Source organism: Lolium perenne, chromosome 7 (genome assembly GCF_019359855.2).
Source record: "Lolium perenne isolate Kyuss_39 chromosome 7, Kyuss_2.0, whole genome shotgun sequence".
Lineage (NCBI taxonomy): Eukaryota > Viridiplantae > Streptophyta > Magnoliopsida > Poales > Poaceae > Lolium > Lolium perenne.
In genome coordinates this window covers 163,109,891-163,136,841 of record NC_067250.2, presented here as the reverse complement: position 1 = coordinate 163,136,841, position 26,951 = coordinate 163,109,891, and the positions used below count along the sequence as shown (strand labels likewise).

Genomic DNA, 26,951 nt, shown 5'->3' with positions numbered 1-26,951 from the left:
GTTGTAGCATCAAGCTATTTTCTGGTGACGTTACTGCTGCTCATATATATTCATACCACCTGTATTTCACTATCTCTTCGCCGAACTAGTGCACCTATACATCTGACAAGTGTATTAGGTGTGTTGGGGACACAAGAGACTTCTTGCTTTGTGGTTGCAGGGTTGCATGAGAGGGATATCTTTGACCTCTTCCTCCCTGAGTTCGATAAACCTTGGGTGATCCACTTAAGGGAAACTTGCTGCTGTTCTACAAACCTCTGCTCTTGGAGGCCCAACACTGTCTACAGGAAAAGAAGCGTGAGTAGACATCAACCATCCACTTTGTCGCGATTTTATCCGGCGCAACTCATCCGAACGCCGATGGGTTGCCCCGTTGGAGATGACCTAAGAGCATCTCCAGTCGCGTCCCCCAAAGCGTCCCCCAAACCGCGCCGGATTGAGCGTTTGGAGACGTGTTTTGTTCGTGCCGCATTTGGGGGACGTCGCTCCCCAGCTGCGTCCCCCAAACGCCGCCCCAAACATTTTTTAAAGCTTTTTTAACACACAATAATTTATCAAATATAACATAGGAATAAATATGTTTGTAGAGATAGTTTTCAAATTAAAATACAACAAACAGTACAACAACTAAACACATGTAATAAATAGGGCTAGATCAAGGTGCCGCGGCATTTCCTTTGATCCTCCACAAATGCTCAACGAGATCAGCTTGAAGTTGATCATGAACATTGCTGTCACGGATCTCTGCGTGCATGGCGAGGAAATCAGCAAAATCTGCAGGCAACTCATGATCAACCTCCGCAAGAGGACCCTCACACTCATAGGGACAAACATGTGTCCTGGCATGATTCTTGCGGTCATCCTCGATGATCACATTGTGCATGATTACACAAGGCTGCATCACCTCCCACATTTGGTCGTGAGACCAGCTTAGAGCAGGGTACCAGACAATGGAAAATTGTGCTTGAAACACACCAAATGCCCGCTCGACATCCTTCCTACAAGCCTCCTATCGCGTAGCAAAGTGGGAATTCTTCAGACCTGGTGGATTCGAGATTGTTTTGACAAAAGTGGCCCATTTTGGATATATACCATCGACTAGATAATAGCCTTTGGTATATTGGTGGCCATTGACCTCATAGTTGCATGGTGGAGCATGCTCTTCCACTAGTCTGCTGAACACCGGAGACTGCTGCAACACGTTGATGCCATTGTGTGATCCCGGCATCCCGCCATGCCAAAGAAAGAATGCCAAATTCACAGGTCATAATCTGCCACAGCTTCAAGCACCACACTGCAATATCCATGACGCCCTTTGTATATACCTTGCCAAGTAAACGGGCAGTTCTTCCATGACCAGTGCATGCAATCGATGCTTCCAAGCATTTCAGGAAATCCTCTGACAGCATTTTGTGCCATGATCCTTGCAGTCACTTCCTCAGTTGGCCCTCTCAAGTAGTATTTTCCAAACTTTCCCACAACAGCTCGGCAAAACTTGTACATGCACTCAATGACAGTAGACTCACTCATGCGAAGGTAGTCGTCCTGTGTATCGGCAGGTGCTTCGTGTGCAAGCATCCTCATGGCGGCGGTGCACTTCTGAATCAACGAGAACCCGACAACTCCTACATCGTCGAGCTTGAACTTGAAGTAGGGGTCGAACTCTCGAACGCCGTGGAGGATATTCATGAACAGACCCTTGCTCATCCTGTACCGGTGCCAAAAATTGTCTTCATGTGTTGCACCATCTGCAAAGTAGTCGTTGTGCAGCATGGTATGACCCTCCATCCTCTGCCGGGGCTTGGACTTCTTTCTCCCCGGCCTTGATCCTCCGCGGCGCGACCTCTTTCTCTTCTCTGCCTCGGCATCAACCATGTCCTGGAGGAATGCGATGATCAGCAAATGCTCCCAGAGGTCGTCATCGAAGGCTTGCTCGTCCTCCAGCAGCAGGGCAAACATCTCATCGTCGCTATCCATGTCTAAAGCAAAATCAATGGTTAAAATTGCGCCGAGGCAGACAACTCAACGAACAGCGGCCAATCGCGCCTACCTGGCAAGTCGTCGAGCACCTTGTATGCGCGGAGGTGGGGTGGATTTGGCGCTGCGTTCAGGGAGCCAGCCGCGACGACGGTGCCGACTCTTAGAAGATCAGATGCCGAAACGGCCAGCAAATCCAGCGGCGACGGAGGGGTGGGAGGCGCAGGAAGGAAGGAGCGACGAGAAAAAAAGACGCGAATCAACGATTTATGCAAATACTCGCCGACATGTGGGAGCTCGCCTCGCTTTTCGTTGTGTCCGGCGTGCCCGGAGCATCCCCGTGGGCGGGGACAAGCTCGGGGCGTCGAATACCGTATCAGAGTACGCCGGACAAAAAACGGGTTTAAGAGACGTGAATAAAAAACGTTTTTTCTGTCCGGTACGCCTTATATAGTTTAGTTTTTGGGACGCGAGTGGTGATGGTTTAACATTCCGGCGCAAAGATGGTGGCTGCCACTCCTTCTCACACACAGAAACAAAATGCCCCTAAGTCGGTAACTGTCTGTCGGTTTCTAGGGTCTCTGCCCCGCTCTGGCGATTGTGGCGATCCTAGTCTCCTGACCCTGTATGGTGGTAGCGATTCCCTCACCTCCGCCCCTCAAATCCTCCCTAAGCTCTCCCGTCGTCTGGCTGCGTCGTGTTCGATCTTCTGGACTCACGCGTCGCCATGAACGGCAAAGAGTTTGCATCTGGGAAGACCCCCTCTGACCAGGTTAATCCTGTTCAGAACCTGGCGGTTACCTCCGGTGATTTGCCAAAGCAAAAGGCGTCATCAAGCACCTCTCCTCCCGACGCTACGACCGGCGACGACGTGGCGGAGATGATGGGCAACCTGAGACTCACGACACAGGAGTCTGAAACGTTTGTTTTTGAGGATGAAGGCGATGAAGATCTTGGCTGCCCTGCATGGGCGTTTGTCGGAATGGTCCTGGCACCCAACCCGCTCCACATCTCGACGATCCGATCTGCTCTCTGTCCAGCCTGGGGTAATCCTAAAGGGCTTCAGATCAGAACGATGGGTAAGAACCGTTTCTTGGCTGAATTTGCGACTGAGGCTGATTTGACTCGTGTTAAGGAAGGATCCCCTTGGACTGTTGGCACACATGCTGTTATTCTGAGTGATTTTGATCCAAGTCTGGGTTCGTCTGATTACCGTTTCGAGAAGTTATGCCTCTGGGTTCGCATCCTGAACCTTCCATTCGGCCTCATGAATGATAATCGTGGGAAGCAATTGGCTGGCCGAGTGGGCGAGGTTGGGAAGATGGACGTGGATAATCAAGGACGTGCTTGGGGAGACTACCTGCGCTTTCGTGCTACTGTTAATATTTCAGAGCCTCTCTTGCGATGTGTCTCGGTTTTCTCGCAGAAAAGACAGCAGCTAGATCATTTTTCTATCATGTATGAGCGGCTTCCAACCTTCTGCTTCTCTTGCGGATGGTTGGGCCACTCTTCGATTGCGTGTCCTACTCCGGCAGAACGGGATGCAGATGGCCTCCTTCCATACCACGGTCCCCGTTTGTGTGTTCCCGACGAGCGAAAGAAGAAAGCGTCTGGGACATTTTCAGGTCAGGGATCCTTTGCAAGTGATCGAGGGTCTAGACAAAGTCAGGATCGTGGAGACCCAAAGGTGCAGCCTCATAGCACCTCGACAAAAGATCAGAAGGATAAGAACAAGTCAGGTGAGATAGCGTCACCAGTGAAACCGAAGCAAACACGGCAGCGAAAGCCGAGAGGGGCGGCATTGAACATTTCTGGCGATGTTGCTGATTTGGTGAAGGGAGACAAGCCACGTACTGCTGGGCAGAAACGCAAGGAGTATAGGCCCAAGGTGCCATTGCAGCCACCCACGGCTGTTCTTCCCTCTACCGAGGTGCCCGAAGGGGCATTGATTGTGTCGACCACTATCGCGCTGGCCACGGACGATGGTGGAAATGAACAAGTGGCAGATTCAGACTCATCACTTAACAAGAAACTCAAAATGGGTGTCCAGGTGACATCACCTCGATCGGCGGATCTGGTGGCGACTGCAGAGCAGTCCCGCCCGACGCAATGAGTCTACTCTGCTGGAACTGCCGAGGACTTGGGTCGGACTCGGTGGTTGGCGAGCTCCGCTATCTTTTGCGGACGCATCGACCCTCCTTCCTCTTTCTATCGGAGACAAAGATGAAGGATACTAGGGCTCAAAACTTCATGTGGTCACTGGGCTATTCTGGAAGCTTTGCGGTGAGTAGTATTGGTCTCAGCGGAGGTCTAGCTCTGTTCTGGTTACCACAATATTCTGTATCTCTGAAAGGCTATAATTCGCATTGCATCAATGTGATGATCTCGTCGGAGATGGAGGTACCATGGAGAGCAACTTTTGTTTATGGAGAGCCAAGGAGAGACCAACGCCATGTGTTTTGGACTCTCCTAAGACGTATCCGTGAATCTTGGGATGGACCTTGGATATGTTGTGGAGATTTTAATGAGGCTCTGAGCCTCTGACTCAGGATGAACATATTGGCATACGTGATAGAGCTGATTCTCAAATGGCTTTATTTCGGGAATGCCTGGATGATTGCGGACTGACTGATCTGGGCTTCATAGGGCCCAAGTTTACTTGGAATAACAGACAATCAGAAGATGATCATGTCAAGGTACGCTTGGATCGGGCTGTTGCTAACGCTGGTTTCATGGAGATTTATGATGACTGTGTAGTGGAGAACATCGTTACTACAACATCCGATCACCTTGCCATCTCAATTACTCTCTCAAAGCTGAACGAAATTAAGTACAAAGCTCCTGTTCAAACTGGTTTTCGTTTCGAGGCTGCTTGGCTGCGAGCTCCGGATTATAAGGAGGTTTTTGAGAAGGCTTGGACCGTCAATGCTAGTGATTCGCCTTCACTGCACTCGACTTGGTCCACTCTCCAACAGGTTGCAGGTTCTTTGAAATCTTGGAGCCGTGAATCTTTTAGTGCGGTACGGAAAAAAATCCAGAGGCTAGAAAGGCATCTGCAACAATTGCGTTTGAATGCACGAGATGCCGACCTGCATGTCATTCGCAAAATTGAGAAGGATCTTTGCGAAATGTTCGAGCGGGAAGAGATCATGGCTCGCCAACGTTCACGTGTGGATTGGCTACGCGAGGGTGATCGTAATACCGCGTTTTTTCATGCCAAGGCAACGGCTCGCAAGCGATCTAATAGAATTAAATCTCTAAGACGAGAAGATGGCTCTAGGTGTGATGATCAGGAGGAAATTAAAAGAATGGTTCAGCAATTCTATGGAGAGCTCTTCACGTCGGAACCTACTGTTTCCATGGATGCTGTACTCGATTCTATTCCTTCCAAAGTATCAACTGAAATGAATGCAGACCTGACCAAGGAGTATACCAACGAGGAGATTAAGTCAGCTCTATTTCAAATGGGCCCAACTAAAGCACCAGGTCCTGATGGTTTTCCTGCGTTGTTTTATCAGACCCATTGGAAATTTCTCGAAGCGGAGTTATGTCAGGCTATCAGAAGCTTTTTGCATGGTGGTTCATTACCCGATGGTTTTTGTGACTCAGTTATTGTGATGATTCCAAAGGTAACTAACCCGGAACTCGTGAAAAATTTCCGCCCTATCAGCTTATGCAATGTTATTTACAAGATTGCATCGAAGGTTCTTGCAAATCGTTTGAAGCTGATCTTGCCGTTGGTTGTGTCTGAGAATCAGAGTGCATTTGTTCATGGACGCTTAATTACTGATAATGTCCTGATTGCTTATGAGTGCTTTCACACTATTAGACAACAACGGGCTAAACGGCCGTTCTTTGCTCTTAAAGTTGACATGATGAAGGCATATGACCGAGTGGAATGGAATTTTCTTCGAGGATGTCTCCAGAAATTAGGTTTCAGTCACACTTGGATTGATACTGTGATGAGGTGTTGTGTCACTTCAGCTCGATATGCAGTGCGTGTCAACGGTGAGCTCACTGATCCGGTTATCCCCTCGAGGGGTATTAGGCAAGGGGACCCAATTAGCCCCTATCTCTTTCTTCTCTGTACGGAAGGACTATCCTGTCTTCTGCAACAAAGGGCGGACCAAGGTGAGCTACAAGGCTTACGTAATGGCAGACTTGGCCCCCCTATATCACATCTACTGTTTGCAGATGACAGTATTTCCTTTGCTCGTAGTGATGAGAAAAGTGTGAATGCCCTTCAGAGGACCTTGGAAACCTACTGTGGTGGTTCTGGTCAAAAAATTAATTTGGATAAATCTTCGATCTTTTTTGGTTCTCATTGTCCAGTGGCTATCAAGAGTCTTGTGAAGCAGAAATTAAATGTTGAATCAGAAGCTTTACAGGAAACTTACCTTGGGATGCCAACAGATGTTGGACGTTCCCCTGTCAATACTTTCCGTTACTTGTTTAATCGGATGTGGAAACAAATGAACAGATGCTCTGATCGTCCACTCTCTAGAAAAGGAAGTGAGGTATTTCTCAAGTCTGTAATTCAAGCTATACCGACACATGTGATGAGTTGTTTCCAAATCCCGGTGTCTAACTGTGACTCGATGAGGAAAGCCATTGCGAATCAGTGGTGGGGATTGGAAAATGGGAAGAGGAAACTCCATTGGCGCTCTTGGGAATGGTTGTCAACACCGAAATCTTTGGGAGGCTTGGGCTTCAGAGACATGGTCTTGTTTAATCAAGCAATGTTGGGGCGACAATGTTGGCGCCTAATAACTGAACTGAATTCTCTTTGTGCCAGAGTGCTCAAAGCACGTTATTTTCCGGATTGTGATGTACTGGATGCACCGCAACCGCGCTCCTCCTCCTATACTTGGAGGAGTATTAAGTTTGGTATGAAGTTGGTGAAGAAAGGGATCCAATGGGGTATTGGCGATGGAGCAAAGACAAAGATCCTAACTGATTCTTGGATCCCCGGTTTGAAACCATACATGCTGCAACCTTTGGTGCCCATCCCTCGAGACCAGACGGTTGACTCTTTAATTCTTGAAGACGTGAAGGCTTGGAATGTGGAGTTAGTTCGCTCAATCTTTGATGGCGATATAGCTAGCAAGGTGTTGCAGGTGCCTATTAGTCGCCATGGTGGAGCAGACCACATGTCCTGGCCTCATGCTCGCTTCGGTCAGTATACGGTCAGATCCGCTTATCACCTAGCCCGTGAGGATCGCTTTGCGGTCGATCGGAGCAAGTCTGGTCTGGGCTCTTCTTCAACAACTCTTGAAAGCGCCAGGCAAGATGATTATCACTATGTGGAGGTTTGCCCATGATTGTCTTCCTTGCGGACACCAGTTTCAAAAACGTAATATTCCGGCGTCAACAGAGTGTGTCTTCTGCAACAAGCATGAAACAGTTGAACATGCCTTGTTGCTTTGCCCATATGCCAGGGAAGTTTGGCAAGGAATCCAATCTGAACATGATATTCATCTTCGAATGAAGTCATTTATATCTCCAAGAACCTGGGTTATGGAGTTTCTGGATCGTGGTTCTGATGTTCAGATTACTGCTGCTATTACTGCTATGTGGCACATATGGGATGCAAGGAACAAAGCTCGAGAGGGCGAAGGTGTTTTGCATCCTACGTCCTTGGCTGCCAAAGTGAATGCATATATTGAAATGATCCTAGTTCATCTTTACAAATCTGCTACTAACCATAGGCGTGAGCTTTCTTCTGGTGCTAAATGGGTTCCGCCGCCGGAAGGTACGGTTCTGGTGAATGTTGATGCAGCTATCTTTTCGGCATCAAAGCAAATGGGAGCTGGTATTGTTGCAAGAGACCACACTGGTAATTGTATCGCTGCTTGTGGCGAGCGATCGGATAATGTTGTGACACCGTAATCAAGTGAGGCTCTTGCCGTCCGCAAGGCTGCCTTGTTTGCTCTTGATGAGGGTTTTTCGAAGATTATCATTGCTTCCGATTGTCTTTCGGTGATACAAAGAATAAAATCTTCTGTGACCGATCGTTCTCCGTACGGCATAGTCATCGAAGATATTAAGGCTATCTCAAGACGGTTTACTTCATGTGGTTTTTGTCATGTGCTTCGCGTGCTCAACGTTGCTGCTCATCGGTTAGCTAGAGAGTGTTTTTCTTTAGTTAGCGCTGTGTGGCGTGGTGTTACTCCGGATTGTATCCGAGAGGCTCTGTGTAATGACATTATGTTTATTGATCAATAAAGAGCACGCGTTTCCCTCAAAAAAAAAAAAAAAAAAAAACATTCCGGCGCAAGTGACGCAGACGCTCCCAAAGAAAGGCAGAAAGAAATCGACCCACATTCTAAAAACGCCCTACTATAGACAACTCGGACCTATTGGTTCGTCCTCGCCTCCTTCCGTCGCATCTTCTCCTGTCTTCCTGTCCCCGGTCATATCTCCTAGGGTTTACTCCGACTCCTCGGGTTCACCGATTCGTGGACTCCTCCGGCGACTCTAGGTACGATGCGCGCCCCTCCTTTGTTTTGTTCGATTAGTTCTGCCGGTATATGGTGCTGTTTGTGTGGAAGGTACCCTCCTGGTGTCGCCTCCATGTGTATCTGTTGGGTGAATTCCGTGCTCCTGTGGGGGAAGGGCGGGTTTCCCTCCATGTAGCGGCGACTCGTCGGGAGTCCACGGCGGCTGTGTGTGACCGAATTGCCTGATTGTTTTGGTTGAACGGGCGATTGTGCCGGCGTGGATTGGTTTTTCTGGGTTAAGGTGGCGGCTGGTGGAGTACAAAGATATCGGTTCGTGTGACTGGAGGAAATTCCGTTCGTCATAGCAATGATTAGTCTTGAAGTGTTCAGTGCAAGGCGATTTGTGTTATAATTACTGAGAGGAGGGGTGTCACGGTTTTGGATTTTGAGGCAATTTTTTATATTGGATTCATGGTGTTGCATCTCATTGTCTGGTGGCTCTTTGTGCTTGTCGGTTGCTCTTGTTGGTTTGTGGTTTGCATGTCAGGAGGTATGCTAGGGTATATGGCCTTTTCCTTCTGTAAAAGGAGATGGACTGACCTTCTATTTCTCATCTAAATCGTGAATTTATGTCTCTCATAGGTTAAGTTAATTCGTTGTTGGTATACGAAGAAATGCCATATCTCCACCAATAAATTCCTCCCTATGTTTGCACACACGCAAATCATGGAACAACATTGAGCCACAGCCATTTATAGATATAGTACTATTTTTTTAGTGTTATAGGTAGTTCAGCATGATGGTGTTCATTAATTATCATTATTTGCTCCAGTATGCTTGCAGTTTGTTGTGCTATTTCCAGAGCCTTACAATAATAGATGTTTGTCGACTTAGTCACTGAAATAAGTGCTTTTGTTACACTCATCTTTAAGACATGTAAATACTTTTGATGGTAACAGAATCTAGGATACATATATGCAGTTGATTTTCGTTTCTTCATGTCATTCGTACATCATACTTATCAATTGTCACTTGTTTCTAGTAATTCATTTTTTTTCTTCATTTCAGGAGATTATTATGGAGTGTAACTCTTCAGATGTACAGATGCCACAGTGTGCGGAGGGTTCTGAGACTACAATAGAGATCAAGATTAAAACCTTGGATTCTCAAACATACAATTTGCGTGTAAACAAATGTGTAAGTTGGTAATGCATGTTCAAATTGGAAGCTCGGTTAAGTTGCTCTCTGGCAACAAATGATGTGTTATTTGCATTGCTTTTGTTGTTTTATGCTTTTCGTCGGAAACTCTTGGCTATCTCTATGCAATATTTATTCACAATCGTTGGGGTTTCCTTTGATGTCCTCCTGTTTTTATTCAGAACAAATTACTGTTACATCCTGATCCTGACAAGACATTATAGATAACTGTATGTGAAATTTGCTCTAGTCTCCTTAAGTAATTTTGATAACACACCAGTACATCCATACATCACCTTTTTAAATTGAGTAATATGTTGGTTGGACGTCGTTTAATACTATGTCTTTGTGCCAAACATTAGAGGTTGCAATTAGTTCCTTTTTCCTATTATTGTTTTCTAAGATTATCTTGATTTAGCAGTATTATATGTACTTCATAGGGCTCTCGTATTCTACGATTCAGAGTATTCTCGAAAAGATCTCGTATTCTTCCTATGGGCCTTTTTTCTAGTTTATCGAGTGCGAACAACTCTTTTTGAGGACGTTGTGATCAGGGTATCTGCTGAGTAAAACATAAATCATTTGTTAAATTAAATTAATTTTCACTAAAAGTATGATATACAGCAAATATAAGAGGCTGCTCAGCAAACCCTAGGAATTAATTGCTTAGATATTTTTCTGAATTGCATTGTGAATGTGTGTTCAACCGGGTCCCTCTGTGGTGAGGTGTTCAGCACAAAGCACACACTTGGAATTGTCATTACCTGGTTAATAAGTAATCAGTTGAACTATGCTGTATTCTCGCAGTCCCAAGCATTTCCGACAGCAGAAAGGAAGAACCACATCCTGTGCTCTATACAGGGTGGTGTCTTTGCTGCATAAATGATGTTTCTGGGCTTGGATCACTGTCCAGTGGCGCAGGTTTACCACCAAGCAGTCACCACATGCAGGAATTACTTTTATGTGAACAGTTTGCCTGAACAGTATTGTGGTCAATTAAATATGGTGATAATGATACGGAGTAGTAGATTATTAGTATATCGATATCTATTTAATCAGGAAAGAGATTGGTTTAGATAGGATGATAAATATATGATTCGTTACGAAAGTTGGGATTCTGTTCTTAGGTGTCAAGTTGAATCTTCACTACAAAAAGGGACAGCATTTACCCTTATTGATTATGTATGAACGAGAATGGTTTAGTTAGGAAGATAAATATATGATTTGTTAGGAAAGTCGGGATTCTGTTCTTAGATGTCAAGTTGAATCTTCCCTATAAAAAAGGGACACCATGTACCCTTACCGATTATGAATGAACGAGTATTCAATATCTAATCCTTGTCCCCAACCTTCTTCCCCTCTAGTCCTTTGTGCATGGCTTGCCAACCCTCGCTCCTTGTAGCTGTATTCACATTCTATGCATGAATCTCAATTCTAGGACCACTATTTACCGTGATACAGGGAGAACGAAATGACAGGTATAGTGCCAACTGTATAACTGTACAGCACTACCATGCAAACATAACTTCTGTGCCTAAACCTGATGCAAGAATTATCACATATGAAATACCTGTTGGAGTGACAACGAGGAAATGAGTAGTAATAACATTCTAATCAGTTTTGCAACTTCTTAGCGCGTAAGCATTAGCTTTATTTCTCCATCTATTTTGAATGCGAGTAATGAAAGCTATGCATAGTGCAATGTTGAAAACATATGATGCATTGCATTATGTTTTGAATAGCTGATGGCATTGTTATCCTCTCTAAATATGCCAAATCGTAAGATCATGTTAATCGTTTGTCTTGTTACAGGTGCCAGTTCCTTTGCTAAAGGACAAAATAGCTACCGTAACTGGGATATTGTCTGAACATCAACGTCTGATTTGTCGTGGAAGAGTCTTAAAGGATGATGAACTTCTCTCTGCATATCGTATCCTTGTGTACTTCTGAATGTATTCTTATATTTTTTTTTGGTCTTAAATTTTCATTAGTCAACCAATTGACATCATTTCTTTCCTTATATTATTTGTGTCTACCATTAAGCAAAGCCTCAAAGACGAATTCTTCACTCATGTCTTTATTCCCCTGTCCGAAGAAGTTGCTAAAACCCAACTAAAATCTTAATTGGATTATGCCAAAATTGATATTGTTGTGTTCTAAGTTGTACCTAGATTGACCTTCTATATGCTACTCCTTCACAGTAGTTTTTAGATGTTGAAGATGGCCATACACTGCATCTTGTTGTTAGACAACCTGGCCAGCCAGCTACATCAGGAAATGCAGGAAATGAAGGTTTGTGAGATTGTAGAGTATGGATGTTTTTATTGACTATTTTGAAGATGATCAAAACTCTAGTGGAACTTTTTTTTTAAACATGAATATCTTCGTATCTGTGGCTATTTTTGTTTTCATGTGCTGTTTTCTTCTTAAGTTTGGTGTCTGTGAAATACTTGTGTTTGAGAAAAAAAGTCTTTGAATACTTGCATGATGTGTGGGAAAAAAGGTTGCCAGTCATAAGTCAGTTCCTGCCATGTGTCGAATTTCTTGCATGATGTTATTACCCTCTTTTTGTGTCTTGACATAGGTTTGGTCTATATTGGCACATACAGTTCCAGTGGTATAGTGGCCAAATACAGATACAATAGTATGTAGTGTGTAGCATCCACCATTGTAGACAAATTTTATCATGTATTGCATGTGACCATTCTGTAAATACTATGGATGACTGTAGATGCTTCCGCCGTGACCATCTTTAGATTGTTACAGCCTGTGGCATAACATTTACGGCACATTAGCAATATGGTTTCATTATGTATCTTAGGAAGGCACTCTCCCATGATTGAGAAAATTCCTTATTTGACAGTACCTTAAAATTGGCTTCCCTATTTGGCTGTAGAATTTTTTTTCTTCCCAATTTTTGATCTAAACTTAGTTTTCTTCCCGGAATGACACTGCTGTTGTTGGCGTTACGTCTGTTGGGAGGAGGAAAAAAACCTAATCGAACAAGAGATAATGAATCAATAGAACTATCCGCTTCCCGTCCCTTTCCTGAATGACACTGCTGTTGTTGGCGTTACGTCTGTTGGAAGGAGGAAAAAAACCTAATCGAACAAGAGATAATGAATCAATCGAACTATCCGCTTCCCGTCCCTTTCTTGAGTTCCGTTCACACTTAGCCCTACTGGCGACGTGCTGGAGTCCCAAGCGGCGGCTGGCAGGCTCCGTGCCTGTGGGCGGTGCTCTGGATGGTGATTGTGTTGTGCCGATGACCGCACAGCGCGTGCACTGCAAACTAATTCACATCTAGTAGTACTTAAGAGTTCAGAGGTGAAACTTATTTGGTACTACAGAACATGGTCAGGCTGATTAGGCTTTGTTACCAGTTATCCCGGCTTCCGATTGGATAAATAATTTGTGTTCTAGCTGATGGATTACTGGCTAATTGTTGATCGGCTATTGTATCTGTATGTTGGTCTGGTCATGAGTTTGATTTTTTCTCTTGGGATTTTTCTGTAGTAGAAGTAATTCTGTAGGGGCGCGTTTGGTAGCCTGGGCCGAATTCTTGCACCACTGCGCTAGTGTGAAGAACGCCTCTGCGCGTTCTAGACGGGCCACGGGCCAGAAAAGGCCTCTCGTTTGGTCGCATGCGCATAGTGTTTTTGGCCCGTGGAGATATGGACTTTGGCCATTTGGTAGGTCGGTTTTAAGGCCAAGTAGCAGCCCAGAACGGCGCCCCTGTTGTTTGTTTGCAACCCAAAATGCGCTTCTGGTTACCGTTACCTCTTAGCAGTGATCATAGACGCTACGTATTAGTTTCACCATAGTTCAGGAGACGACATGACACTTGTTCAGACACCATTAGACACTAGACACGACACAATACCAGGTGAGCTTCAGACATGATCTTTGAAGACGATAAACCTGGTGGCATCGCCAGGTGTGGTCGAAGATGACCACACGGTACTCGAAGGAGGACACCTTCTTGAAGGTGACGAACTGGCCTACCTTGAGCTGATGGGCGATGGCAAAGCCCAGCCACCCCTGGTCGATGAATGCGTCATTGCCTTCTCTCCTCGTAGTCATCCTCCAGCTGCATCCAGGGTTGCTGCGGACGATGATGTTCGAACGGATGGGTTCGAACCACTGGAAGAACTTTTCAGGATCGAGAGCCGGACGAAGGTGGGCTTGAAGATGATGCGGGGGAATTGGTTCGGCCCTACCTCGTCGTGGAAGTGGCCGACGTTAGCTGGCCTTCCTCGATGCTTCTTCGACGATCCCTCATCGGGAACCTCAGCAGGTGACCCAAGCATGATCTTCTCAGTCTGCAACAAGAACACATGCCATTAGAGGTGTGGCTGCTCACAAGTATAGATGAAAACAGACATGAAAAATATTAAAACATTAGTGAGGCCTCATACATTGGCTCACACGACAGCTCAAGGGACTGCCCTCAAACTAAGTCTAGTGTGCAAGTAATGTGACATACACGACTAAGTTTGAGGGCAGCACCTTGCCTTCCGTTGTGCCATTGTTGAATCAGAGGCCAATGCAGAGTTGAAGAAGCACAAAAGGCCTCATACATTGGGTCAGAAGGCAGGCCAAAATGCAGGTATAGGGAGTGGCCACAAACTAAGTGTAGTGTGCAACGATTGTGGCACACATGACTAAGTTTGAGGGCACCACCTTGCCTTCCATGGTGCCATTGTTGAATCATTGGCCAACGCAGAAGAAAAACCAGAAGAGGCCTCATACATTTGGTCACACTGCAGGCAAAAGTCCCCAAACTAAGTCTAGTGTGCAAGGAAAATGGCACACATGACTAAGTTTGAAGGCAGCACCTTGCCTTCCGTTGTGCCATTGTTGAATCATTGCCCAATGCAGAAGACAAACCAAATAGAGGCCTCATATATTGTGTCACACGGCAGGCAAAGGGATTGTCCGCAAACAAAGTCTAGCATGCAAAGATAGGCACACACAATTAAGTTTGAGGGCAGCATCTTGCCTTCCGTTGTGCCATTGTTGAATCATTGGCCAATGCAGAAACATGCAAAGCAAGGTACCATAGGCCTCATAATATGAAGACATATGGAGGAGATGTTTAATCAAAACCAATGGCATGGTCATGTTCAGTCTTGCCATAGGTTCTGATCAATCATATCCTCTATGATCCTTGGTTATAATCATCGGCCTAGTTCAATCACAAACAACACAAGTACCAGATCAAATAGAGTACATTACGAGTGGTACTTACGGTACATTATGAGTGGTACTTAGGGTACATTACAAATGCTACTTAGGGTACATTACAAATTCTACCTAGCTCAACCATTAGCTGAATCTCATTACAAACAACACAAGTACCAGTTCAAATAGAGTACATTACGAGTGGTACTTAGGGTACATTACAAATGCTACTTAGGGTACATTACAAATTCTACCTAGCTCAACCATTAGCAGAATCTCCTACACTACATATACAACACATTCATCACTCATCACAAATAGCCCTGTTCCTCTTGAGCTTATCCTTGATTGCAATTCACTTGGAGCAGATCGTATATGTCATACTATAGCTTTCTCTTTTCAGCCACTAAAGCCTGCCTCCCATTCGTGTTTCTTAGCCCTCCTAACTTGTGCTTGAGTTCTCTGCAGATTCTTGAGCAGAGCAACCTCGTTCTTCAAGTCGTCTATCTCCTCTTGCGTCTGAACAAACTAGCGCAACTCAGCTTAATCTTTGGCACAACAATCACAACATGCAAAACCCCAACACAAAAAACCCTTCCCCTCTTTGCATGCACATTAAAATCTGACAGTTTGACCAATCTTAGTCCAATCTACAAAGGATCTACCGCGATTGCAGATTACACTAACAGATCTAAGCAAATCACACCAAGAAATCGACCAAACAGCAAGCAATCGTCTATCCGAACCCAATTCGAATGGAAACCCTAGCACATCTAATCTGCATGTGGTCGCAAATGCTCAAGCATGGCCTGTTGTCACACAACGACGATGTATGTAAGAGGAAGAGGACCTCACCGCCATTGTTCTAGACGAGCTCGAGTTCGCGCCTAAACTTGAGATGCCGGTGAAGAGCGCGGTGCAGGTTCCGGCCGATGTTGCTGTGCTTCTCGCCGTTGTCTCCTCCTTCGGTCCCACTGTTCCTCCTTGCGGCGGTGCGGCGGATTTTTTCGGCGGTAGAGCAACCGCCTTGGTGATGTGACAGTTTGGGGGGGGGGGGGGGGTGGTGAGAGTGAAGACGTGAGTGAGAAGGAGAGGGGGGCGGTGAGGCTAGTTATGGCGCGTGTTCCAGAAGGGACGAGGCGTTTCCATCTCCCTTCCCCACGCGTGCAACCTTATCGCGACAACGGGTCAGGCTCCACTGCCATTCCTGGCGTTCCTCTATGGCCTGTCCCGGAGGTGCTTTAAAACCCGGTTCGGGCAACAACACGGTTGTCTTCAGGCAACCAAACGGCCCGTTTCCCTTCTCAGCCCATGCAAAAAAGGGCCCTACCAAACGCGCCCTAGAGTACTAATACTACTAAAACATGCATTGCTTCCGGGGCGAGAGAGCACAAAGTTGCGTCGCGGCAAAAAGCTGCCAACGCTCATATGGTCATTGTCAAAGTTTTTTTTTCTAAAATAAAACCAGTTCATGACCATCTGTACGTGTCTCGTTTGGTCAAATATGTTACAACACTGTGTTGCTTTTGACCTATAGAGTTTTTTTTTGTCACATAATTCATTACAGGCAAAAGAGCCTTTACAAGTTCCTATTTAACACTGTTAGTGCTCAAATGCACTATAGTGTCCTGTTAGGAAAGAAATTTAGACCAAGTTTCAAATTGTGAAGAAAGAAAATTCCAGGGCCAAATAGGGAAGCCGATTTTAAGGAAGTGTCAAATAAGGAATTTCCCCTCGATAATTCTCTTCCAAAATACCAACCTTTTCTATCGTAATAACTTCTATTTTCTTCGAAATGTCAAAATCTTACAGCTGCTGCATCAAATTCTGCTCGTCGTCACAGTCCCACAATGGCTCGCAGTATCGTACTGGAGGCTTTCAATTTGGATCAGGGGAGTGAATTCTCTAGCATTGCCCAGGTAATACATGCTTAATATATTGTACCTGTTCTTATTCAAGAACCTCCATATTTGAAAATGACTGAGGTTTTGTTCAAATTGCATGTATCTTCTTTCGGTAGATTCTCCAAAGCATGTTGACGAGCCCACTAGCTTTGGTAATCCAGCATTCTTGAAGTACTTCTTTTGATGGGAACTTCATGAACTTTGTTTAAGATCAACTGTTCTAATGCCAGGGTGGATCAGCACCTTCTGATACCAGACCTTCAGAACCTACACAATCTTCATTCCTACATGGTCTCAGGGCTGAGCTGGATCAGCAGCAGCCTTCTCTGCTTTTCCCTGAAGCGGCACTTGGATCATCACAGCCAAATGTGAATCTTTGCCTGGTCTTTTAAACATCGTCATATGTCACATGGTGAAATTTTAGGATGTAGTGCCTAACATTTTCATCTTTCGCAGGTTATCCCTGATTCCTTGACCACTATTTCTCAGTACATTAACTTTATGAGGGATTCCTTTAGGAGCGAAGGCTTCAATGGAAATGGTTTGACTGTGCTCCAGTTCTGCAAGTAAAATCTATTCTGTAGTTTGTTCTGTGAAGATTTTCCTCCATTTTTCTCTTCTGCAGCACAAACTGTGGATAACAGTGAGCCTAGAACTATGCAAAGAGCTCATGTAGGTGGCAATCAAAATCAGCAAAACCAGCCTGATTCAGTTTCTGCACAGCATGGACTTCCTACTGCAGCATCGCTAGCTGAAAACATGCAGTCGACTAGACAACTTGTTGATCTGGCTGGAGCATTGCTATCTGTAAGTCACATGTTTCATTCTGGGTTTCAAATAGCTAATTCAATGATGATAGTCTTTAGCACTTTAGCCACTTTTTGTTGTTGTTGACAAAAGCACTTTGGCCACTTCATAAATGGTGCAAGCTATTTTTTGTTTATTCTTATTGTGTTCAGAATGCTGTATATTTTGTTCTTTACCTAATCCTTAGTGGTAGTAAACCTCAGATATTTCGTAATTAAAGTACGTAGTAGTATAAGCTATTTGAATGATGCAATGTTGGTGTACTTGATTTTCTTTTGAAGTGGATAAATAAGCTAGACAAAGACCAAAGATGTTTTAGGTTTAATAGTCAATAAGAAATGGCATCAGAAATTATATCGGTTTTCTAGTTAGCCGATAGTTCGGTTAACCGACAGTTTGGTTCGGTGTTTGGTTTTAAACCGAATTGACCGAACATAGAATGACAGGATATAACAGCAGTGGAACAAGCGTTGGTATGGTGACATGCTGGCAGCTAGACCACCACATTGACCAGAACAAGTATATACACCATGTAGACATAGAGCCAGTCAGACACACACGTGTCACTGCTCCTGAAACCGGCCATATGTGGATGTACATGTCTAGCTGATGCAACGTGAAAAGCATTTGTAGGAAAAAAGAAATAAAGAATGCATGCTGCTTATCTCTTCAATAGACACATAGTAACATAATTATGCATTGAAATTTTTGCTGAAATGGATGAGATACATGTGTTAGTTGTGTAAGAGCATGGGGTTGCTAGGAGAATTTGGAGACATGTGTTTACGTGCATATGGGGGACTGGCCTGGTACCAACACACGGTAGTGGACAGCTTGACTGAAGTGTTCTGACTTTCTCGTCTATATCTCGGTTTGTATGGTCTTTTTGGTCAACCAATGATCAAAACTGGATTAACCTTTTTAAAATTGGTTTATCACATTTACCAACCGAAATTAGTTGTGGTTTGTTTCAGTTTTTTATGTCCACCATTAGCTGTAACTATTGATCTTTTATGACTTGCCTGTGTTTACAAGTCCGTAATTTAAAATCATATTATCTCTGCAGCAACTCTCGACGCAATTGGAAGATCTTGGGAATGTAACTGACTCTGCAACACGGAGTAACATTCAACAAAGTGCAATGAGACATGGTGTTCTCCTCCAGAATCTTGGTTCATTGCTTCTAGAACTTGGTCGCACAACAATGATGCTTCGTATCAACCCTGTGCCTGTAGGTTTCTGTGACAACCGTATTACCTCATTCCAGATTGGAATTTGATTTTGTATTTGTACATCTGCACTGACCTATTTGTTATTTTCAGTCAGAAGCTGTCATAAATTCTGGACCTGCTGTTTTTATATCTCCATCTGGGCCAAACCCTCTTATGGTTCCTGTAAGTTATATAAATTTTAGTTTAGAATTAATTGGTTGATAAGGCTCTTGTCTTGTTTATGCATTTGCTAACTCAATTTTGTCCAGCCTGTTCCATTTTTTCCAGGACCAAGATCTGTCCAAATGGGTCCAGTGTTTTCTAGTCTTGGCTCGCAAGGCTCTGTTCTGCAGCCAAGAGGTGCTGATATCCATGTCCGTGCAAGTGAGTAAAGCTTTATTCCTTTATTCGTTGAGTTTGCTCTTGGGGTGTTATCGGCACATGAATTTTGTATTGTTGCCTCTATCCATCTGAAACAAATTTTTGTTCCACATGCCCAAATTTTATCTGTGGTATGTATTGAAGGTCTGTTCAGCTATCTTATCTTGAAATTACAGTCAATGGCGGAAACACGAGTTGTAAGAGTCAAGCAGTGTTATTGTTTAAACTGGAGTCCTAATTTAGCAGACCAAGTAAATCAGAACACATAGGGTGAATGTCCCATTTGTAAGTTTGGTTTGTGTAAACCTCTACCAGATAATGGTTTGAAATTGCCCGCCAGTTTGTAATTGCAGATTGGGGATGGTTTAGATCTGATGTCTTATCTGGCGTATTAAATCAATCAGATCATGCAGGGTTTGGTACAGGTTAAAGTTAGTGAGCATTGGATCATAAAAATCAAATCAGGAGATGATTATTTGTTCGTGTGGGCTTTTGATTCAAACATGCAGGGTTGGGTACAGGTTGAAAGTTAGTGAGCCAGTCATAGAATCGAATCAGAAGATGAGGTTATTTGTTCGTATGGTCTTTTGATTCCCCCCCCCCCCCCACCACCACCACCACACACACACACACATTTAAGTAGTTTTCCCTTTTGCGCATTCTTGTATGGGTCTAAATAAATAATTGATGCATCTAGATGACTGCCTGATGTGTTCGTTTTTCTTCTTCTGCTGCTACTTTGGTTGATGATTATGGTTAAATGCCAGTCTTCTTTGGTTCTTAGGTGGGTCTGTGCCTGTAGCCAGTACTGACCCAAGTGAATCGGTTGGGGCACAGCCAGCACAAGAAAATACAGATAGAACTGGCAATGGTTCACATTCAAACGTTAGGGAAGCATTTGCACGAGTTGCAGCGGTTGGGGCACAGCCAGCACAAGAAAATACAGATAGAACTGGCAATGCTTTGCATTCAAACGTTAGGGAAGCATTTGCACGAGTTGCAGGTGGTGCTCCTTTTGCTGTTGGGTCTGGAGTTAGACTGGTTCCACTTAGAACAGTTGTTGCTGTGCCTGCTGGCATCAGTCGCCCTCCATCAGGTTCTTCTAGTGGAGGAGTTGGTGTTATCTATCCAGTTGTCACCAGAATTCAACAAAGAGTAAATACTAATGGTAGTGATGCACGAAATGGTCAAACTCCAAATGTACCTGACAATAGTGACACCCATGCTAATCTGCAACTGAATCCTCAACCATCTGAAGCTCATGAATCAGGTGAATGAGTTTCCTCGCTTCATCTGTATTGCTTTCTTCCTTTTTAATTATATTGCATTCGTTTTTAAACATGAAGTTTCTACTAGAAGTACAATCTGGTTTGGTAGCTCACAACTAATCCAATCCTGAATCTGTATCCTGTCAATTTCGTCAAGGGATGATACTGAAGATGCACACTGCTAAGATGCTTGTTGGTACTGTGCCTCCACTGTCTTATCTTCTCGTTGTTGCCTTTACTGTGTCTTTTCACTGATGCAGCCAAGGGGTCAGTCTCTCATCCCCTTGTCACTTGCTAGGATGGCTCTGGCGCAGCAGTGGGTTGAATTGGGAGAATGTAAAGGGATATTTTGGGTATCCTGTTGATGGGACAAGTGGTCACGGGAAATCTGTACCTAATTTCCATTGTTTTGACATCACATGTGTGCTGGTTTGGTTAAACTGTTTGCTATGCCAGGTCAACAAGTTTTGGCATCAAATTTCGTAACCGATTTTGACAAAAAAATAAGCTGGCTAGGATATGGGGAAAGACCATATCTGACAAATCTGGCTGCCTACATAGTTTATAGCTGAGTTCTCAGTATGTTGCGTGAGCCATAGTTTGTTTTCTAGACGGTTGCTTCAATGTATGCATGCTTTTCTTTGATGATTATTCATTCTTTGGTTTATGGTATTCTGGTCCACAAGTTGACCTTTTGGTGTTCTGAAAGAAAAATGCTTCGTCCTCTTGCTGTTTTCATGATGAATTGTTCTTGTTTTAGGTAATCTGGGACCTCAGGTTGATGTCAATGTGGGGAACATCTCTCAGGCCTCCCATGGACAGCAAAACAGCCAGGGTCCTTTTTCTCAGTTGATGGACAGTCTCCAGTGGATTGGATCACTATTTTCTGGAGAAAATCCCCGAGCAAATGGCACAAGTCAGCATGTACCAGTAGTGTCTGCTGAGCCGATACATGCTAGAAACCACACAGCTCCTGAAGTGTCAGGGGTCAGCGACGAGGGGATGCGCTTTGCTAATTTGGTCCGGGAAATTATGCCGTTTATCTCCCAAGCAGAAAATCAACCTCAGAGCACCCCAGTAGACAGCAGCGGTACCCCTCCACAGGTAAATGAAATTCTTTTTACTTAATATACAGTTATCTTTTGATGGATGGTAACGTCAGTACTGGATGCAGACTGTGTCTGAGAGCTTAAACAGTGCAAGGGATGGGCCAAGTGATTCCGGAAATTCACATCAACATAACCGTGACCCAATCGATGGGCCTAATTCTAAAAGGCAAAGGTATTGCACGACTTTCATATGTTTCTGATGAGAATTGTTTTATTGGAATTTTTCTGATCTATTTATTAAATGATCTTTTTCTTAATTCTCCTTGAAACATGCTGATTCTGGTAAAAAACTTACTAATGTGCAGCAGTAGGGTATCCTGCAAAGGATGTGTATACATATCAATACTGTGTACTGAGATTGGATATGTTGTGGCATAGTGCTATGGTTCTGTAATATTAGCATCTGCGGCCTAGTCATTCTAACTATGATCACCACTTTCTTGCAGAACGAGTGACTGATTCAGGCCGGCATGTTATTATTTGGAGGCTGCTTTGCAGTATGTGAGCTGAGAATTTTTCCAGTTGATGTTGCACCAGAGGATTAAAATGATCAAAGCGAGTCATAAGTTACTGAGACAAGTGGCATTATTTGTAGAGTATAGTTAGCATCTATTAGGCGAGGCAGCTGTGCTTTCCTTGCTGCGCAGGAGTTCCTGTAGTCTTATGCTTTGCGAACATGCAATTTTAAAAAAAATCTGGTATCCATCTCCAATGTGTACAATTCAATTTTAGTTTGGGTTGAATTATCTGGGCAATTGATGAAATCTTCACAAGGTGGTGCTTGTAACAACATACGCTTCTTGCAGTACAGCTCATTCTTCCATCACATGACGTGTTTATCCATCAATATACAATATAAGACAACTGTTTATAACATTAACGTCATCATTCTGGCCAATAGTGCTTAAGCTTAGAGAAAAAAGCATGCTTCTGAGCAAGTGACTTCTTTTCTCGATGAATACATTCATGATTTTCATAAGCTTCATATAATGTGAAAGTAGTTTTCATATAGATTTGAGGTACAAAGACATGATTTCATACACTCCCTCCGTTCACTTTTATAAGTCGTGGTGTCACTTTTATAAGTCGTTTAAGCATTCCACGTTTCTGTCGCGTTAATGAATTTTCTGGAGTTTCCTGTTTTACCCTCGCATTTCGTATGCCGTGTCTCTCTCCCATCCCTTCCCCTCGTTCGTGTCCCACACTGCTCTCTCTGTCGTGGTTTCGTCACGGTATATACCATGTGGTGGCTTGAGTCGAGTGGTTGAGGCCTTGTGGCCTACGGCGGATTCTGGAGGCGGGTATGAGCACGGGCGACATGGCGACATACCCAGGTTCGGGGCCCTCATATGGAGGTAACACCCCTACTCGAGGTAGCACCACTACTCCCGCCGATGATGTATATGGTGTGCAGACAATATAATGGTGCTTCTAGATTGGTGGCCGGCTTGGGAGTGAGCTCAAGGTAGACGAAGACCTGAGCTCCCGGAGTGGTTCTACTGAGAATAAGAAGTGAGAATGATCGATCCCCCCCAAAGGAGGGCTAATGGGGCTTATATAGTGCCCGATACATTTACAAGGAGGTCCCTAGAGTGTATGGCGCCGGCTCCGGCTTCTCCGTGTGGTCCCGAGGCACTGGGGGCCCGGCTGCCGTCCCTGTCACGTCCTTCTGTCGCTGCCGATAGGGACAGGACATGCCGATGGACGGCTCGTAGGCCGGCATCTAGCTTCGCTCGTAGACTGTGGCCCCCTATCGTAGCGCCCACGTAGCCTACGCCGCCCCGGAGAGCCGGGCCATGATGGCTGGTCGTCACGCTGATCGCTGTTGCTCTGCAGTGTCACGGGATCAGCGGGACAAGACGTCATCGTGGACTTCTGCACCCAGACGGGTGTCCAGGAACCTTCTCCTGCAAGGATCACCAACTTCTGGAGCCGGCTAGGGGAATGACGAACCCGGCCGAGGACGGGCCAGCCGGCCTAGCGATGCCGAAGCCGACCGACCCCATCTCAAGCCGGACATTGTATATCGAAGCCGACCTAGACCATGGCGCAGCTGGCCATGACCAAGCCGGCCAAGACTTGGTTTCAGCCGACCCCAAGGCAGCCATCCACGACCTCAGCCGGCTGCTCCTCATCCGGCTTTAGCCGTGGGCCAGCCATCCCTGAGCCAACTGTTCCCAGTCCTTTGACATACCCGGGGTTGATGGCTGTGAAATACGCCATATTTTCTCGTGTTAAAACCCATAGCTAAGGCAATAAATTGACTAAGTTTTCCTCTCAACTTGCCACTAATGCCTAATCAATGCAAAGATGTGCAATCTCTTCTATTTTTGGATGTTGTGCAGGATATCACGTCATAATGGCAAATGGACCTGCAATTACGGAAGAAAATCGCGTCAGGAGCATGGCAAAGTTGACTACGGTCAGAAAGGCGGTTCCAGGGGATTTAACGGCACTGATATGGGCAATCCCCGCCCGTACCGTCCGCCGCTGCGTTCCCGAGGTCAAACTCTATAAAAGTCGTGAAGGGACCGATGCCAAACAGAGAGCCATTCATCGCCAAACAGACCGCCATCCACCATATCCATCTGCAACACACCGAAGGAGATCAATTCCCCTAGTTCATCCATTCCATCCTCCATCTTCTTCATAGCCATAGCCATCACCATTGTAATAGAGATCTCCTTGAGATTAGCGACCATTGTAAGACTATTGTGATTTCAATCTAAGTATTTTGCACAATGATTTCTATGTTTGATCTTGATCTTGATATTATGTGTGAGTAGTCCTCACGGGCTGCGGGTTGGGGTGAATCCACGCAGCAACTATGTGCATCTAATCTTATGTTTATGTGTAAGGATTTTATATGAGTTTTGCGATCTTGTATCCTTATCTCTTTGCCTTGTCTTTGATGATCTGTAGGTACCATGTCATTAGAGAGGATCAAGGGAAGAGGTGGGATGAGTGGAGAACGGCTTGTACGCGCGAAACCTCAATGACAGAAAGGGGAAAGTACCGGTACATGTTTAGTGATTCATTCGGTATCATAGCACAATCATCTAGCTTAAAGCTTTGGTATGTATTTACTTAAAAACTTTTTTTTGCTTGCGGCTGTGAGGACAATGGTTGGACCATTAGGCTCTTGTCACCTCTGGCTTTAGGGGCAAGGGTATTTATGGATGTGCTACCCACAAATCTCTTATCTATAGTTTATCTGTTACACATATGAGCTTTATTTATATATGTATGCATAGTTGTAGGTGGAACCTTAACCTTGGCATATTTCCATCATTGAACACAACCCTCTCCGAAGAAAACTAGATAGGTCTGGTAAACCGAAGATAAGATACACTAGCAAATTCTTGTAGACGTTTCCTTCATTTACACCATTTAGCAGTGCTTCCCAAGGTTCAATTAAACCTAGGTCTTATAGAGAAAAAGCTTACCATACTAAAATCCGTAATCCGGATAGGAGGTATCAGGGGTCATCCCCCCGACATTAGCCCCTGAAGCTGGCGACGCCCTGCGTGAAGAAGGGCATGGGCAGGTTCGTCCCCCTCCATGGAGCCTGTTTTTGGTTTATCTCGTGGATTCGACTAAAAAGCCTTTGCTGGGGCCGGCTCCAAATTTCTTCACAGCCGGCCGCACCCTATCTTCCCGTGGAAGTTCGGCTTGAGCCGTCCGACTGGTGTTGAGCCGGTAATCCGACTTGCGCTAGACATATTTTTAACTTGAAGTGTGGGAGAAGTTTCCAGCTTCGTCGAGATGATGCCGACTAGTTCTTCTTTGGCGCGGTCCGGCTTGGACACGTGGGGAGCTCGAGCTCCCCTCCACCTCAGGCCCCGTGCTTGACGTGACCGGACCCTGCCAGATTCCCTAGGCCAAGCCCAGTGTGTGGTCACATCGCTGCCGGCCTAGGATCTTCTGCGGTCGTGGGTGACGTGGCCCTGTAAATGCGGGAAAACGTGGGGCGATTACCCGGAAGACACGGGAGTTATCGGTGGGCACAGTTAATCCCACATCGCCACCCATGATCCCCACTTGCACCCGCTATAAATAGGGCAGCAGGAGAGGCTCGAGTCTCTGGCTCCTCACTTCATCTTCTACCTATCTCCGTCGCTTCTCTTCTCTCTCTTGTTCTTCGCCAAATCTCTCGATTTCGGCCGATTCCACCGATGAAACTTGCCGTGCTTTCCCACCCGGCCACCGTAGAAGCATCTCGCGTGACGCCACCGCCGCACAGCCGGATTCAGCGCCACGGGAGGGCGCTGCACTTCTTCGCGTCCGCCGTCGCTGTCACCATCAACACCGCTGCCAGAGGAGATGGCTCACGCCAATGGCTCGTTGGAGGGTTCCTCGACCACCATGGCGAACATCCAACGCCTACGCCAGACGTGCCGCATCCCAGAAGGGGTGGAGTGCCACTGCCGGCGATGGAGATCGAGTCGGTGCTGAACCCCGACGAGCGCGCCGTCTTCATCGCGCACTTCGACCGCGGCTTTGGCCTCCCGACAAGTGACTTCTTCCTCTCCTTTGTCGACTTCTTCGGCTTGCAGCCGCACCACATGCCAGCCAACACCTACCTCTCGCTGTCCTGCTACGCCGCCTTCTGCGAGGGGTACGCCGGCTTGTGAACGGACGTGGATTTCTAGTTCCAGCTCTTCTTCCTGACGGCCCAGACAACAAATAGTGAGCTGCACGCCTATGGGGCGATATCGTCTACCCACGCCGGGACGTGCCATTCCCGAAGATTCTGACTGCCGAGTCGACGAAGAAGTGGCAGACGACGTTCTTCTACATGAAGAACATGGACTCCACCAAGGACTTGATCAACCTGCCGGCTTTCTCGACGGCTCCACCCGCCAAGACCAACTGGGGATACTCCCCCAAGACCAACGATCTGGCTGCCAAGGTCAACCGGCTGCTGGAGTTTTTGAAGACCTGCATCACGCAGGACTGCCTGTTGGGTGTGGACCTCCTCACCACCTTCATCAGCCGGCGGGTGCTGCCGCTTCAGCAGCGAGCCCACAAGATCTGCTACATGAGCGACCGGTTCGACCCGACCCAGACCTCCAAGGTTCTGCTCTCCGGGGATGGCGTGGCCCGCCGGGTGAATGCCGTCTCCCAGGCGCATCTGCCGGACAACTGACAGTGGGGGATGGAGCCCTTTCGGAGGGAAGACCCTCCGCATGTGGTAAGTTGGTGGTTTTCGCCGGCTTGCGCCTATTTCCTTAACTGTTTTTTTGTCATGTTCTTATCTTCTGCCGGCTGCAGAACTTCCTGTGGATGATCGAGGAAGACGACGACCTGGCGGTGAAGGTCTGCGACACTGACCTCCCTGGCTCCAAGGATGAGACGGACCGGGCAGCCGGCGAGGAGGAGAACCCGGACGCCAAGGCTAGATGATACGGGCATGAAGGCCGAGGTGAAGTCCAATTTCAGGACTCCACCTAGCTAGTTATCTTATTTATTG

General features: G+C 45.8%; 2 protein-coding genes across 5 annotated transcripts; both read left to right on the top strand.

Moving 5' to 3' along the window:
* Window positions 1-4,086: 4,086 nt before the first annotated feature.
* Window positions 4,087-7,866, top strand: LOC139833746 (uncharacterized). Its single transcript, XM_071824092.1, has 5 exons — window positions 4,087-4,377; window positions 4,527-5,606; window positions 5,736-5,858; window positions 5,962-6,108; window positions 7,528-7,866. Exons 1-5 carry the CDS (start codon window positions 4,087-4,089, stop codon window positions 7,864-7,866), a joined length of 1,980 nt encoding a protein of 659 aa, XP_071680193.1.
* Window positions 7,867-8,303: 437 nt separating this feature from the next.
* LOC127300972 (ubiquitin-like domain-containing protein CIP73) lies at window positions 8,304-22,304 on the top strand. Of its 4 annotated transcripts, XM_051331168.2 has the most exons (17): window positions 8,305-8,458; window positions 9,486-9,614; window positions 11,427-11,544; window positions 11,826-11,906; window positions 16,611-16,717; window positions 16,819-16,854; window positions 16,933-17,070; window positions 17,159-17,243; window positions 17,328-17,509; window positions 18,576-18,740; window positions 18,832-18,903; window positions 18,990-19,104; window positions 19,886-20,371; window positions 20,527-20,565; window positions 21,130-21,473; window positions 21,544-21,650; window positions 21,925-22,304. In XM_051331168.2, the coding sequence occupies exons 2-17, from the start codon at window positions 9,495-9,497 to the stop codon at window positions 21,935-21,937; spliced, it is 2,208 nt and encodes a 735-aa protein (XP_051187128.1). In that variant the 5' UTR covers window positions 8,305-8,458; window positions 9,486-9,494; the 3' UTR covers window positions 21,938-22,304. The 4 variants fall into 4 exon arrangements, with proteins under 4 accessions (XP_071679446.1, XP_051187128.1, XP_051187130.1 ...); XM_051331170.2 differs by lacking the exon at window positions 20,527-20,565; XM_071823345.1 differs by lacking the exons at window positions 21,130-21,473; window positions 21,544-21,650; window positions 21,925-22,304 and adding an exon at window positions 20,668-21,108 and having other exon boundaries at window positions 8,304-8,458.
* The last annotated feature ends 4,647 nt before the right edge of the window (window positions 22,305-26,951 follow it).

Coding starts and splice junctions, on each gene's coding strand:
- LOC139833746 (XM_071824092.1), top strand. CDS start 4,087: ATGAGTCTACTCTGCTGGAACTGCCGAGGACTTGGGTCGGACTCGGTG. Junction 5,859..5,961: donor TTAAAGTTGACATGATGAAG/GCATATGACCGA, acceptor GTGTCACTTCAG/CTCGATATGCAGTGCGTGTC. Junction 6,109..7,527: donor GCAACAAAGGGCGGACCAAG/GTGAGCTACAAG, acceptor TCTGATGTTCAG/ATTACTGCTGCTATTACTGC.
- LOC127300972 (XM_051331168.2), top strand. CDS start 9,495: ATGGAGTGTAACTCTTCAGATGTACAGATGCCACAGTGTGCGGAGGGT. Junction 18,741..18,831: donor TTCGTATCAACCCTGTGCCT/GTAGGTTTCTGT, acceptor TGTTATTTTCAG/TCAGAAGCTGTCATAAATTC. Junction 20,372..20,526: donor ATCTGAAGCTCATGAATCAG/GTGAATGAGTTT, acceptor AATTTCGTCAAG/GGATGATACTGAAGATGCAC.